We start from the raw sequence: 15345 nt of genomic DNA on the forward strand, positions 1-15345 counted from the left end.
CCACCATGTCTATTCTTGAGAGAAAGCCCAATCTAGCACCTAGCCGCCAGATTCAAATTATCTGGGTGCCTGCGCACTCGTCCCACCCGGGAAACGAAGCAGCCCACGATTTTGCCCGAGGATTCGTCAACCGGGCTGTGGCCTGCCCAAACCGTAGGTCGGCCAGGGAGTGCATGGTGACGTATCATGGCATAACTATGCACTATCGTAAAAATAGACTTAAATACTCATCCCCCGAAAAGTCTTTGACCGAACCTCAGCAGGCGGCCTGGAGACAACTCCAGACAAACACTCCCCAACCCTTATAAGAACCCCGTTATGTATCCGGGAGTATTCTCGCCCCAGTGTAAGCTATGTGGTCAAGATAGGGCCGAGTTAACTCATATACTGCATGAATGTCCACGGGACACACCGCCGACTGACCTGAAGCTCCTGAACCGCGTAGTGGGAGGTTGCGGTGCTCAGCTGCGACCCGAAAACCCGATTCCGGGCCGTGAGCCGAGCTTTGGAAGTCTCCAAGCGCCAAGGGCTCCTGGCCACATCACGCCACCAGCAATGAAGCAGAGAAAGAAGAGAAGCGCAATGGAGACCCCACTCGATCTACGAAAGAGAACCTTTGAATGAATTTTGACGAAAATAAACTTTTTACCAACACCACCACCAAAGTGCTGCGCCTTTACGTACAAACTCTTGTTAATTGTCCTACGTTTTAGCGAGAATGTTAAACCGCGTGGCCTAGCTAATAGCGGGAGTCCTCACAGTGCGCCATCACTTCGAGGCTTCGCGGCACAACTCGAAGCTTGGGATTTTCATTCTTTTGATGGTTTTTGAGGCACTTATTTCGGCATTACACGGTTACCGATGGTGCAGCGGCTTTTTTCGATGAAGCCCTAATGTAAACGAAACCCATGAAATTTGCCACGTGAGTGGTGATTAAAGAATCCAAGGGGCTCGAATCTAATCCGGAGCCATCCATTAAAGGGTGCCTTGATGCGCCATTAAAGGGTGCCTTGGTGCCGTCGTGGCGGCGCGCCGTGAAGGAAGCGCAGGAGGAGGGAGTGAACGAAGGAAGAGAGAAAGATGTGCCCTAGTGGAGGGCTCCGGAATAATTTCGACCACGAGGGGACCTTCAACGTTCACTGACAACCCACAGCACGCGGCCACATTTTGCATCTCGCGTTTGAGTGCAGTGGGGCCGCGCGTGCGGGGCCCAAGGACCTGCGGGTCGTAAACTCCCCTGTGTATATTACAGTTTTAACGCGACAGCGTTAAGGAGCTCGTGTCGCAGAAAAGCCAGTGCCTGTCGGCGTCTTTGGCCGTGAGCGAAAAATGGCGCATCTCTGTGGACACCTGAATCGCGCTGTAAGGGTAGGGATTTTAACGCGACAGCGTTAAGGATTGATTGATTGATTGTTCATTGATTGATTGCTTGATTGGTCGATCGATCGATTAATTGTTTGTTCATTGATTGATTGCTTGATTGGGCGATCAATCGAGAAAATAATTGTTCATTGATTGATTACTTGATCGATTAATTAATTAATTCATTGAGCGATAGATTGATTATTTGATTGATCGATTGATTTGTTGATTTATTGTTTGGTTGATTGATTGATTGACTGATTGATTGATCGGTGGATTTTTCCTTCCCTTACGGCCCGGTTCGGGTGTCCGCCGAGATATGTGAGACAGGCGTCCTTTCCTTAAATTGTCCAACGGGCCACGCGTCGCGCAGAACGGGCGTTGGCGTTCCGTGTACCCCTCGACAACGCTGCGACACGCTGTCGCGCCTCACTCTTAGACCAAGTTTAAGCGTCCTCCTATTTTTTCACCACCCCCACCTCCATCGAAACGAACTGAACCCCACAGATATGCGCCGTAGTAGAAGGTTCCAAATAAATTTGCCCGCCGCTATGGCTCAGTAGTTGGGGCCGGGTTCGAACCCGACCACGGCGTCCGCATTTCGATGGAGGCGAAACGCAAAAGGAGCCCGTGTGCTAGCTCTGCAATGTTAGTACACGTTTAAGATCAGCGGGTGGCAGAAATTATTCTACAGCCCTCCACAACGGCACCTCTTACTTTTCACTCCCACCTTCTTCCCTTCCCTCCCGGCGCGGTTCAGGTGTCCAGCGAGAAATGAGACAGTTAACCTCTACCCGACCGCGGCGGCTGCGTTTCGTTGGAGGCGAAACGCTAAGGCTTCCGTGTACTGATCGATGACAGTGCACGTTAAGGATCCCCAGGTGGTCGAACTTATTCCGGAGCCCTCCACTACGGCACCTTTTCCTTTCTTTTCATAGTCCCCCTTATCCCTTCCCTTATGTCGCGGTTCAGGTGTCCGCCGATATGTGATACAGATACTGCGCCATTTCCTTTCCCCCAAAACCAATTTAATTTAACGTGCCTTCCATTTCGTAATAACCAATCAATCCGGGCCGATTTTGACCTCCTGCATGAGGTCCGTGGACGTGCATCGTACACCACGAGGGCGCGTCTTTTGCATTTAGGCTCCACAGAAATTTGGCCACCGCGACCGGGGTTCGAACCCACGTCCCTGTGCTGGGCAGCCGAACGCTGTAACCACTAGTGAGCTATGGCGGTGGATGCCCGCCACAGCCGCCGCACCGCAACAGTCGTGAAACGCGATCGTGGCGCGGAGTACAGCCACCTTAGCCCTTTTGTCTTTACGGCGACATTGACTTCCACGTGGCGTATGTGTGCATCAGTCGTAAAAGGCAGTTTGGTTGTATTTTTCACATAGTGCGTATTGCCGTCCTACTCCTATCCGTTCTTGCTATCGCTCCCCTCTTTCTATCCCCTTCACTCCCTTCGCCCTGTCCTTTTACCCATCCTAGGTGCTTCAGGTTTCGATGGCAGATGCGCGGCCAGCAACATTTTTGAAGCGAAGGCTTCACTACGCTATAGTAGGATATACAACTTTAAAAAAAAGGACAGCATGGTTCGAATCCGACCGCGGCAGCCGCGTTTCGATACGACTCGCACCAAGAGCACAGTCGTGGCCGAAGCGGCAGCCATAGCAATAGCCATACGAGCGGGAGAGGGCAAGAGGCAATCTGCACGTGTTCTCACGGATTCGCAAGAAGCTTGCCGACTGTTTCTCAGGGGCGTCCTCCCTCGGAGCGTCCTAGGCATACTATAGGAACCAACCTTCGAGAAGATCACATCATCACATGGTGCCCCGCTCACGAATGTGTACAGGGAAACCAACGATCGGACCGCCTGGCTCGGGGACTAATTTTCCGAGCCGCGGACACATCGACCCGGGAGGAATACCTCACACCTACGCTGCCGCAAGATATCCTCGACAGCCAAAGACGCGCCAGGCAGCCAATGGCGCCACCCCACGCTAAACTCACACGCTGCCAATCCAGGGACTGGAGACGCCTACAAACCAACACTTATCCCAACATACACTCAGCAAAATACACCCGTCCCAATACGATGACTGCTGTCCTTGGTGCGGCGACACACCAACCCTCAAACACATCGCTTGGCATTGCAAACCAAGACCAACAGAGGGAAACTCACCCCTCGTCACACGCAACGAACTTAAAAGGTCGTGGGAGGCGCGACTCGCCCGGCACGACCTGGGAAGCCAGCAGGCAACCTTGTACCAAGCCGAAAGTGCCGCTAGAGCCAGTGGGGTCCTGGAATAGGGGCTTCACCCGCAAGAACCTCAGTCTGCTATTTAAATAAAATGTTTATTCCTCCTCCTCCTCGATGGAGGCGAAACGCAAAAGACGCCCGTGTGCTGTGCGATGTCAGTGCACGTTAAAGATCCCCAGGTGGTCGAAATTATTCCGGAGCCCTCCCATACTCCACCTCTTCCTTCTTTTCGTCTTTCAGTCCCCCCTTTACCCCTTCCCTTACGGCGCGGATCAGGTGTGAGCCGAGATGTGAGACAGATACTGCGCCATTTCCTTTCCCCAAAATCCCCATAATAATAATAATAATAATAATAATAATAATAATAATAATAATAATAATAATAATAATAATAATAATAATAATAATAATAATAATAATGATAATAATAATAATAATAATAATAATAATTGGTTTTGGGGGAAAGGAAATGGCGCAGCATCTCTCATATATCGCTGGACATTTTTTCCCCAAAAACCAATTTTCATTTTCACTGTCTGGGCCGCGATCCGCGGCGTACTGTATTACTCCGCTAGCCAGTCACAAAAGTAAACGAAATCAGCTTTGTAATGTTTGACTTTATTAAACAACGCAGGTATGAAAATTGTAGAGCTATAATTTTTCTCGTGATTAGCTTCTTGTTTAGATGACAAGGGAAGTTTTAACAACGGACTACGTCTTTGTCGTGGAGGAATTCTGTGCGGCGGTCCTAAATGTGGGCGGAGCTTCACTGCAGACAAGTTATATAAGCATACCCCTCGCGGCGGTGCGCTGGCATTAATACCAAGAGTGGCGTCTGTTTTCACGAAAGCTGTATACTAATCGCGGGGAGCCCCTGAACGCGACAGAGCCTTGGTTGTTTTCCCCCCAAACCGTGCGTTCCCTGGCACAGTGCAGAAGTGCCAGACCCGGTGGCGCACCATCCGGGACACGTACCTCAAGCGCAAGAAGCGCCGACGCTCCGACGCCACGGGACAGTGGAGCGTGCTGGACCGGGAGCTCGGCTTCCTCGAGGACTTCCTGATGCCGCGAACGTGAGTGTTGTGTACAGGGCGACACCTGCCCACCTTCGCGTCACAAGCACAACTTCGCGCGACTACGACGTGTCTCAGCGAGTCGCTCAAAAATTGCACTAGATCGCCGCGTTCATCGGTGGCTCGCAGCCGACAGCATACGCCATGTCCATTTCGCGGACCCAGGGGGTGCGTCTGGTAGCGTTCGGTGTGCGTTCCTTTTGCCTGGTCCGAGAAGCGATGCTGACGAAGAGCAGTCGAAGAGCCAGCATGCCCCACAGCGTGTGGCTATTCTGATAAGCCGTCACAAACAGCGTATATCATCACATGAGTAACGTTTCCTACTTCGGCTTCAAGGGCAACCACTCTTTCCAGCGCATATGGACGCGTCACGTGCAGTGCCAACAGCAGGGTCTCGAGAAGACGCAATATACTAATGCCTATATGAGCCGGCGCTAGCGTGCACTGGACACTTATGTACCCGATAGTACACGTCGTCATATGCCCCAATTCATCTCTAATCAACACCGTCTTGCGTCTCTCGCGACCACCGTACATGGCACGACATTTTGAGGTGGAATATTTTTTATCCTTTCTTTTGAAACGGAGAAGTGGGCCAGACAATGAATGTTAACACTGTGAGGGTGTATCCTTAGAGATTCCGCAAAGATCAGGCCGCGAACTGTCAGCCTCCGCTCGTGCACCACGGCTTTTTGAATAAATGCAGTCCTCCGTCATTCTTGCAAGGGAACTGGACGTGTTAACGATATAACGGGGAGCACAGACAACAGAGTTGATTACGGGAGGAAGTAAACAAGGGGCGGCGAGTAGTAGTCAGGTGGGCAGACGAGGTCAGGAACAGTGCGGGGATATAGCGTGGCTGCACGGCTGATTGCAGACGAATGGAAGAGGTCTTTGTCTTGCAGTAGACAGGTCTGCGCCGATTATTATGGTGACGACAAAGTGGAGGAGTCGTCACCATCGGCGCATAAATTCGAAGAACCATAACTAAAGAAAAAAATTCGCTCGGCGCTCGGTGGACGAGCATACAGGAGGGCATATGAGATGTCTAGTTCCCTTTTTAATAATAATAATAATAATTGGTTTTTGGTGGAAAGGAAATGGCGCAGTATCTGTCTCATATATCGTTGGACACCTGAACCGCGCCGTAAGGGGAGGGATAAAGGAGTGAGTGAAAGAAGAGAGGAACAAATAGGTCCGTAGTGGAGGGCTCCGGAATAATTTCGACCACCTGGGGATCTTTAACGTGCACTGACATCGCACAGCACACGGGCGCCTTAGCGTTTTTCCTCCATAAAAACGCAGCCGCCGCGGTCGGGTTCGAACCCGGGAACTCCGGATCAGCTTTTTCCGTTAGTATTCTGAACCTAAATTGCTTTCCGTGGGGCGTTTTATCCGAATGCGCATGCATGCACTGCGGGCGGCTGGCGGAAGCAAGTTAGTCTGGCCAACGGGCGAACTCGGAAGTTAGCGGTTAAGGGGTGAGAGCCGCTTTAACACCGCACTCTGTCGGCCCGAGTTTGCGCGCCTGCTACACCCTCGCTGTCACTCCTCTTTCCCTTTAACCTCGCAGGAGGCGCTGGACGCTGAAGGTGGCTTCTCCGGCCGAGGCCGAAGTCAAACGGGAGCAGCCTGACGAATACGCTGAAGTGCGCAAGGCCGCGGCAGCCGAGGCAGCGGCTGTGGCGGAGGCGCCAGCAGCACCAGCTCAACCCTGGGCTCTGGCCATGTGGCCGGCTGCCGTGCTGCCGCACCACCTGGCGGCGGGGGGCGCGGCGGCGCAGGAGCGCTCCTCGGACCCCGAGGAACTCTTCTGCCTCAGCCTGGCGGCGCGCCTCAAGGGACTACCGCCCCGCGAACGACACATGGCCATGATGAAGATGCTGCAGACACTGCACCACTTGGAGTTTGGCGAGAACATCGGAGAGGCCGCGCTCGGAGAGCCGTAGACGGTGCACCTTACGGAGGACGAGAAAGAAGATGGCTTCAGCGAGCACCCACTCACGAGCCGGCAGAAACTTGCTTTTTTGTTGGTTTTGACTAGCAATGAAAATACATTGGCTGGTTGAGTTGCACGCGCATGGCTCATCACTACAGCATTTGCTTTACACACACTATAAGCCAGAAAGAACTGGTCAGTTACGTGGTGACTTTGAGGACAGACAGCTGAGTCCAACCGAGCGTGCACAGTCAGTTGCCCTCAGAGAGAAATAAAGAATCTCGGTTCTTCGAAATCAAGCTATTGTAAAACTGTTAAGTAAAGCCGGAAGTTGGGCGAGTTAGTGAACGTTCATGATGTAAAATACAGCGTAAAGGAAAACCAAAGGACAGACAGGACGACCAAAACAAGCGCTTGTCAGCGTCAAGCTGTCTTTCGCGTTTCCTTTGCGCTATATTCCACGTCAGGTAGAAATCTAGCTTGCGTCAACGTGCCAAAGTAGCTCATCTCATCAGCTTTATAGCGCATCAAGTGTGTTCACACAACGATCATGGGCTACTAAAGGCAATTGCGTTAATGCACTCAGCATGGTTAGATGATGGTAAAGTCAACACGCGTAGTATTGCACGCTGGCGCGTATATATAACCACGCGTCATAGGAAGCAGAGGAAGGATGCCCCAAAGGAGCGGAGACTGGTAATTTTGTGCGTAAGAAAGCAACGAGACGAAACATGCTGGCAGACAACGCAGGCGCTGTTGCACAACTAAGAGTATGTGTAAGCACGTGCAAGAACAAAAAAAAAGAGGAAATAAGAGTAGTTCAGAAAGTCAGCTGGAAGAAGGAAAAAATGCAGATCACGAAGAGGGACACATATCTTAGAATAGGCACCAGCCAGATTACGCCTGTATTCGCACCTGAAGCAGAAAATTGATAATAATAAATGGTTTTGGGGGGGGGGGGGAAGGAAATGGCGCAGTATCTGTCTCATATATCGTTGAACACCTGAACCGCACCGTAAGGGAAGGGTAAAGGAGGGAGTGAAAGAATAAAGTAAGAGAGAGGTGCCGTAGTGGAGGGCTCCGGAATAATTTCGACCACCTGGGGATCTTTAACGTGCACTGACATCGCACAGCACACGGGCGCCTTAGCGTTTTTCCTGCATAAAAACGCAGCCGCCGCGGTCGGGTTCGAACCCGGGAAAATTGAAAATCAGTTTTTTTGGGAAACGAAATGGCGCAGTACGTCACACATATCGGCGGACACCTGAACCGTGCCGTAATAGAATGGATAAAGAAGGGACTAAGAGAAGAAAGGAAGAAAGATGTGTTGTAGTGGAGGGCTCCGGAATAGTTTCGACCAGCCAAGGATCTTTGACCTGCACTGATATTGGACAGCAGACTGGCGCCTATTGCGTTTCGCCTTCATCGAAACGTGACCGCCGCGGGCGGGTTCGAACCCGAGTACACATAATGAGTAGCGGAGCACTCTAACCCCTGAGCCACCAAAGCGGGTTACCTGAAGCGGAAAGTTTACTATTTTTTTGCTTCCTTTAATTTCTTTCCTTTTGTTCGCTCTTTTTCTATTCTCGCTGTTTTCTCCTTTCGTTAATACAGTTATTATGCCCGCGTTCTTGCGTCGTTTTGGTTGCGCTGTTGTCAGGACCGCGAGGAGCTGTCAGTAACGTCACAGACGACACCAGGCGGCCCCACTGTCGGGCGACGGATGGCGCACTGCGTGTAAGCACAGTACGTTGCCTCAATGCAGACGTTATTTTGCTTCACCCTAAACTGGAGAGATGTACACATGCCTCCAGACATCCATGTAAGCGCAACGCTGCCCCATCGCGGCACCCCGAAGCGCTGACTGTCGCGCTCGTGAATGTTCCGTTCCGAAGATGGAAACTATAGCCACCGCCAGACCAGGGCGTCCCAGCTGAGAGAGAGAAAACCTTTATTTCCACCAGAAATGGTGGGGGTCCACACCTCGCGGAACGCACGCAGGCGGCCGTTGGGTGTCCCCCACGGCAGACTAAGGAATAGTGGACGAACTTTGCCACAGCCTCAGTCGCCAGATGGATTATGGAGCGTTGTAGCTTTAGATCGGGGCATCGCAGCGCGGTCTCCTAATCCGTTTTATATCTGCATTTGCAGTACCCAGCCGAACAGGAAGACCAGAATAAGCAACGCGGTTTTGCATGCTCGCCTCGCAACCTGAGAGTAAATTGGTTTTTGAAAATTGGTTTCTGGGGAAAGGAAATTGCGCAGTGTTTGTCACGTATCTCGGCGGACACCTTAACCGCACCGTAAGGGAAGATATAAAGGAGGGACTGAGAGAAGAAAGGAAGAGAGAGGTGTCGTAGTGGAGGGCTCCGGAATAATTTCGACCACCTGGAATTTTTAACACGCACTGACATTGCTACAATTTCAGATTTCGGAGGGCGGAAAAATGTCACTCAATATTACGAATGTCCCGATTTAACGAAATAAATCGTGGTTGCTCTACACTTCGTTAAGTCGGGTTTTAACTGTGTAATATTTTCGAGAGAGAGAGAGAGAGAGCGCGAAAGAGAAGACGTTATTTACACCGACATGGCCCTCGGAGCAGGGACATTAAAAGTAGCTATCTATATGTCAAAACGGGCGCGTCCACATCGCGCTACGGACGTATACGGTTGTTCGTTTGTGCGAGCATCAGTGAGCAGCGAAAAGGAAACAGTCAACAACGGAAGTGCGCGCAGGGACGGACAGAAATTGCAACGACGCTTTCAAAGAAAGGCTTCAGAGTGCGTCTCAGCAGTCCACGGTCCATTAGCTGCCGCGGTGGCTTAGTGGTTATGGCGACCGGCTGCTGCCCCGAAAGACGCGGGTTCGATCCCGGCCGCGGCGGTCGAATCTCGATGGAGGCGAAATTCTAAAGGCCCGTGTTCTGTGTGATGCCAGTGCACGTTAAACAAATTGGAGGACGCTTAAGCTTCGCCTTCAAGAGCAGGACGCGACAGTGTGTTGCTGCATTGCCAAGGAATCCACGGAACGCCATCGTCCTTCTGTACGACCCCTAGCCAGGACAATTTATGGAAGGGAAACATATCTTGGTGGACACCCGAACCGCGGCGTAACGCAAGGAAAATGAAAATAATTTTTTAAGGAAAGGACGCCTGTTTCACATATATCGGTGCATACCCGAATCGGGCTGAGCTGCTGCTGAGAGGAAGAAGGAAAAGTGCACAGGACTGCCTACTGGCTCAAGCCGAGCCACGCTAGCTGCCGCGTGCTGAAAGTAGGGGAGGTAAAGGAGAGGAGAGCAATGAGTGAAAGAAAAGACGCGCTGCACTAATATGCCCCGGGCCGATCTCGGAGGCAGTGCAATACCGGGCCGACCCGTGCCAGAGTGCTTCAAGCCAAGCACCCCGGCATACTACAAAAAAAAAAGTTTAATATCTTAGGTCCAAGGGCCCGCAGCAGATACTAAATCACGGTACCCACGGTAAGGGAGGGAAAAATCCCTTCCCTTACTGTGCGGTTCAGGTGGGCACCGAGATGCGCCATTTTTCGCTCACTGCCAATGACGCTGACGACACCGGCTTCTCTGCGACACGAGCTCCATAACGCTTTCGCGTTAAAACCCCAGGTGGTCTGAATTACCGGAGCCCTTCACTACGCGTCCCTCATAGCCTCAGTCGCTTTGGGACGTTAAACCCCCATAAACGATTAAAGTACGTATCCGCAGTCCACAAAGAAAAACTTGGACTGGGCCTTCCGCACGACCCGCAGCAACGAACATCGCAGAGAAAGAAGTCAGCATGGCGGCGCTGCGAGCGCATGCTGGCGGTGCCTGTGCACGTGCGGTTCCCGCGTGAGCTCCAGGTGGGGCTCTGGTGGGCAGCGCGCTGTCTCAGTCATCACCGCAAAAGACGAGGAAGACGCTCGCACGCGGCTCCGAAGCTCGAGCCCGACGCCGACGATCAGTGCCCCGCTTTGCCGTTCCATCGGGTCCGCGCAATGGCCTCCTTCAACGAGAAGCTCGTCCAGGAGGTGAAGAAGCACAAGCAGCTCTGGGACCAGCAGTCCAAGCTGCACAAGGAGGCCGGCTACCGGGAGGCGTCCTGGATGGAAATCGCCGCCGCGCTGGACGTGACCGGTGAGCCGCTGCATGATGCGTTGCCCGCGCACACAGCCGGCCTCGCACTCCGGTCTCGAACGCGTACGTGTCCGCGGAGGTGCACTGCAACCTCGCAGCTGGCTTCGTCGCTGACGCTTGGTCTGGACCCGTGTCTTATAAGGGGTCGCTGGCACCTACCGTGCGGAATCGGCTGCCTTCTACGTATTGCCGTGAGCCTTTTTCAGCTTCCCTAGGCTCCTTTGGCGTGCTGATGGCACAGCTGATGGTGCCTTTGGAAGGACGTGTCTTTTGGATGAGCGCGCGTTTCAGCTGTTCTCGTCAATGAAAATGCTGTGCCGGGAACGAGTGTCGTACCGATGATTGCGGGCTCATAGCCGAAGTGTCTTCGCGACAAGCTGCCGCGTGGAATTGAGTTGTATCTGGTCCGTTGTTGACGGTGACTTAGATCCACGAGCTGCTGTGTCTGGTCTAAACCTTCTGCTGCCACGTCAGGCCTGTACCTCGAAGACTGCTGGCTCTCTCGAAGCGATATTAGTATTTTGCTGCCGCGTCCAGTACTGTGCCGGAAGCCTTTCCTCTCACGACTGCCCGTCGTCGCAATTAATCGGCCGACGGTGGCTGGGGTACTAAAAGGCCTAGGCCAGGCACGTATCTGTGGGCCTTAGGGGCCCGAGCAACTCCTCAAATTCAAGCACCCCCACCTCCTCCTTTCCGTTCTTGAGGCAGTGCCCTGTAAGAAGTTCCTTGGGTCCTCCGGAAAAAAAATTACTGGCTACGCGCCTGGCCTAGGCTACTGATTGTCAGAGCAACGTACCGTTCGTTATTTTCTTCCATTTGCGTTCGATTTTCTTACAGCTATAGATATGTGAGGCAGCACCCTCTTAAAAGGCATCGATTTCGCCGTCGGCCTCCCAATATGCCATAACCAAATACCCGGTAACGGCGTTAGTGTTCTTAGCACCAGAACGCAGGATCGAACCTCGGTGCGGCGGCCGCGTTTCGTTGAACATGGTCGAAATTATTCCCGAGCCCTACACTACGGAACCTTTTCTCCTTCACTCTCTTAGTCCTTCCTTCATCCCTTCCCTTACGGCGCGGTTTATGGGTCCGCCGATATGTGAGAGAGATACTGCATCATTTCGTCTTCCCAAAAACCAATTATCCAATTTTCTCACCCGCCGCGGTAGCTCTGTGGTTAGCGCGCTCGGCTTCTGGTCCGGAGTTCCCGGGTTCGGACCCGACCGTGGCGGCTGCGTTTTTATGGAGGCAAAACGCAAAGGCGCCCGTGTGCTGTGCGATGTCAGCGCACGTTAAAGATCCCCAGGTGGTCGAAATTATTCCGGAGCCCTCCACTATGGCACATCTTTCTTCCTTTCTTCTTTCACTCCCTCCTTTATCCCTTCCCTAACGGCGTGGTTCAGGTTTCCAACGATATATGAGACAGATACTGCACCATTTCCTTTTCCCAAAATCCTGTTAATAATATTATTAATACTATTAATAGTTTTCTCATATATATCGGTGAACACCAGAACCGCGCCCGTAAGCGAAAGAAAATGAAATTTAAAAAATGGTTTCAAGGAAAGGAAATTACGCCAGTATCACGTATCTCGGAGTACTGTATTACTCCACAAGCCAGGCACAAAAGTAAACGAAAACATATTTTTAATGTTTGGCTTTATCAAACAAGCCAGGTAGGAAAATTCTAAAGGTTATAACTTTTTTTTTCGCGTGATTAGCTTTTCGTTTACGCGACAAGAGAAGTGTTAACAACGGTCTACGTTTTTGTCGCAGAGGAATTCTGTGCACCGGTTGTAAATGTGGGCGGAGCTTCACTGCGGAGAAGTTTGATGAGACTATACATACCGCTCACGATGATGCACTGTCACTTATGCCAAGAGTGACGACGCGCTGAAAGAGCGGTTTCTGTTGTCACAAAAGGAATATACTAACCGTGGGGTGCCCCTAACCGCGACAAAGGCACGGTTGTTTTGACCGCAAACCGTGCGTTCCCTGGCGCAGTGGAGGAGTGCCAGACCCGGTGGCGCACCATCCGGGACGCTTACCTCAAGCGCAAGAAACGCCGACGCATCGACCCCAAGGGGCAGTGGAGCGTACTGGACCGGGAGCTCGGCTTCCTCGATGACTTCCTGAGGCCGCGAACGTGAGTGTTGTGTACAGGGCGTGAAAGAAGAAAGGAGGAAATAGGTGCCGTAGTGGAGGGCTCCGGTCGAAATCATTCCGGAGCCCTTCACTACTGCACCTCTTCCTTTCTTCTTTCACCCCCTCCTTTATTTCTACTCTTACGGCGCGATTCCGGTGTGCAACGATATATGAGACAGATACTGCGCTATTTCCTTCCCCCCAAAACCAATTATTATTAGTAGTAGTAGTACAGGGCAACACCTGCCCGCCCTCGCGTCACAAGCACAACCTCGCGCGACTGCGACGTGGCTCAGCGGCCAAATAAGCGAGCGCTTGGTTTTGCCACGCTTTATTGTCCGCACAAAGCTGCACGAAGCGCGACTCGCTCAGACTTGCACTAGATCGCCGCGATGCTGGGTGGCACACAACCGACTGCGTACGCCATGTCCATTTCGCGGACCGAAGGCGTCTGCGTCTGGCAGCATTCGCGCTGCTTTCCTTTTGCCTGGTCCGAAAAGCGATGCTGACGAAGCGTAGTCGACAAGCCAGCCTGCCCCACACCGTCCGTCTATACTGCTAAGGCTTCACAAAGAGCGTATACCATCACATAAGTAACGTTTCGTTCTTCGGGATCAAGGGCAACCATTCTTTGCACCACAAATGGACGCATCATGTGCGGTGTCGACACCAGTGTCTCGATGTGACGCAGTACCAATGCCCACATGAGCCGGCGCTGGCGTGCGCTGGACACTTGTGTACACGATGGTACACGTCGTCATTAGCTCCCTTTCATTTCCAACCAGCAACGTCTTGCGTCTCTCGCGACCACCGTATATGGCAGCACATTTTGAGGTGGAATATTTTTTATGCTTTCTTTTGACGCTAAGTGGGCCACATGCTGAATGGAAACGGCTTATAATAAAGTCTGCACATCTTCAACCAAAAACTAATTTGAAACCCAACGTTTCGAAGCCTGCTTGTCTCCTCCATCAGCGGTGGCTAGGGGCACTAGCTGGCGTCTTTAAGTATGCATGGAGGGGAGGAGATCAAAAGAACGAAAGCTGTGATGTGAAAGGCATGGGGGAGGAAGGAGGTTAAGGCTGTGGGTCACGTTATCGCACTGTGGGCAGGCGGTCATTGGAGACTTTTCTTCGAGTTGCAGAGCGAAGTCCCTGTGCATTATACTGGGGGGATGTTTCCTGTTGTGCGGTTGATGTTCGGGGTAGCTTGGATGTACTATAGGATTCGAAAGGAAGCCTTTTTTATGGAAACGACACTGTGAGGGGGATTCCTCTGGGGCCCCGCTAAGATCAGGCCGCGAACTGTCAGCTCCCGCTCGCGCACCATGGCTGTGTGAATAAATGCAGTCCTCCGTCATTCTTGGAAGGGAACTGGACGTGTTAACGATATAACGGGGAGCACAGACAACAGAGTTGGTTACGGGAGGAAGTAAACAAGGGGCGGCGAGTAGTAGTCAGGTGGGCAGACGAGGTCAGGAACAGTGCGGGGATATAGCGTGGCTGCACGGTTGATTGCAGATGAATGGAAGAGGTCTTTGCCTTGCAGTGGACAGGTCTGCGCCGATTAAGGTGGTGGTGACGACGAAGTGGAGGAGTTGCCACCATCGGCGCGTAAAATCTAAAAACAAAAACCATAACTAAAGAAAAAAAACATTCGCTCGCCACGCGGCCAACGAGCATACAGAAGGCCATAAGTGATCTCGCGAGTTCACTTTTTTCAAACCATTCTGAACGTGGATTGCTTTTCACGAGCCGTCTTAGCACAGTGCGCAGAACCGCCGTAAATGCGCATGGGCGGCGAGATAGTAGCGGAAGAAGTTAGATCGGCCAGCGGGCGAACTCGGAAGGTAGCAATTAAGGGGTACAAGCCGCTTTAACACCGCACTCTGCCAGCCCGAGTTTGAGTGCCTGCTACACCCTCGCTGCCACGCCTCTTCCTCGCAGGAGGCGCTGGGCGCTGAACGGGGCGGCCCGGGCGGTTTCTCCGGCCGAGGTCGCAGTCGAACGCGAGCAGCCTGACGAAGACACCGAAATGCGCGAGGCTGCGGCGGCTGAGGCAGCGGCTGTGGCGGTGGCGCCAGCAGCACCAGCTCAACCCTGCCCTGTGGCCATGCGGCCGGCTGCCGTTCTGCCGCACCACCTGGCGGCGGGCGGCGCGGCGGCGCGGGAGTGCTCTTCGGACCCCGATGAACTCTTTTGCCTCAGCCTGGCGGGGGACCTCAAGCGACTTCTGCCCCGGGAACGACACATGGCCAGGATGAAGATGCTGCAGACACTTCACGACTTGGAGTTTGGCGAGAACATCGGAGAGGCCGCGCTCGGAGAACCGTAGACGGTGCACGACTTTGCGGAGGACAAGAAAGAAGGTGGCTTCAGCGAGCACCCCCATCATCAGCCGGCAGAAACTTGTACCTTTTTTTG

At 52.6% G+C, this 15345-nt stretch overlaps 2 protein-coding genes across 2 annotated transcripts; both read left to right on the forward strand.

The window, feature by feature from the left end:
* Window positions 1-5: 5 nt before the first annotated feature.
* LOC144103770 (uncharacterized) lies at window positions 6-6707 on the forward strand. The gene is made up of 3 exons (XM_077636423.1): window positions 6-153; window positions 4559-4700; window positions 6274-6707. The coding sequence occupies exons 1-3, from the start codon at window positions 6-8 to the stop codon at window positions 6647-6649; spliced, it is 666 nt and encodes a 221-aa protein (XP_077492549.1). The 3' UTR covers window positions 6650-6707.
* A 3843-nt stretch (window positions 6708-10550) lies between these two features.
* On the forward strand, window positions 10551-15321 carry LOC144105713 (uncharacterized). The gene is made up of 3 exons (XM_077638819.1): window positions 10551-10777; window positions 12782-12923; window positions 14869-15321. Exons 1-3 carry the CDS (start codon window positions 10639-10641, stop codon window positions 15254-15256), a joined length of 669 nt encoding a protein of 222 aa, XP_077494945.1. The 5' UTR covers window positions 10551-10638; the 3' UTR covers window positions 15257-15321.
* Window positions 15322-15345: the final 24 nt, after the last annotated feature.

The sequence above is a fragment of the Amblyomma americanum genome, chromosome 9, assembly GCF_052857255.1.
Source record: "Amblyomma americanum isolate KBUSLIRL-KWMA chromosome 9, ASM5285725v1, whole genome shotgun sequence".
In the NCBI taxonomy this organism is placed as follows: domain Eukaryota; kingdom Metazoa; phylum Arthropoda; class Arachnida; order Ixodida; family Ixodidae; genus Amblyomma; species Amblyomma americanum.

Bases quoted from the DNA above. Each gene is read 5' to 3' on its own strand.
- LOC144103770 (XM_077636423.1), top strand. From the start codon at position 6: ATGTCTATTCTTGAGAGAAAGCCCAATCTAGCACCTAGCCGCCAGATT. The intron at 154-4,558 runs GTAGGTCGGCCA...TCCCTGGCACAG, and splicing joins GGCTGTGGCCTGCCCAAACC to TGCAGAAGTGCCAGACCCGG. The intron at 4,701-6,273 runs GTGAGTGTTGTG...TTAACCTCGCAG, and splicing joins GACTTCCTGATGCCGCGAAC to GAGGCGCTGGACGCTGAAGG.
- LOC144105713 (XM_077638819.1), top strand. From the start codon at position 10,639: ATGGCCTCCTTCAACGAGAAGCTCGTCCAGGAGGTGAAGAAGCACAAG. The intron at 10,778-12,781 runs GTGAGCCGCTGC...TCCCTGGCGCAG, and splicing joins CGCCGCGCTGGACGTGACCG to TGGAGGAGTGCCAGACCCGG. The intron at 12,924-14,868 runs GTGAGTGTTGTG...TCTTCCTCGCAG, and splicing joins GACTTCCTGAGGCCGCGAAC to GAGGCGCTGGGCGCTGAACG.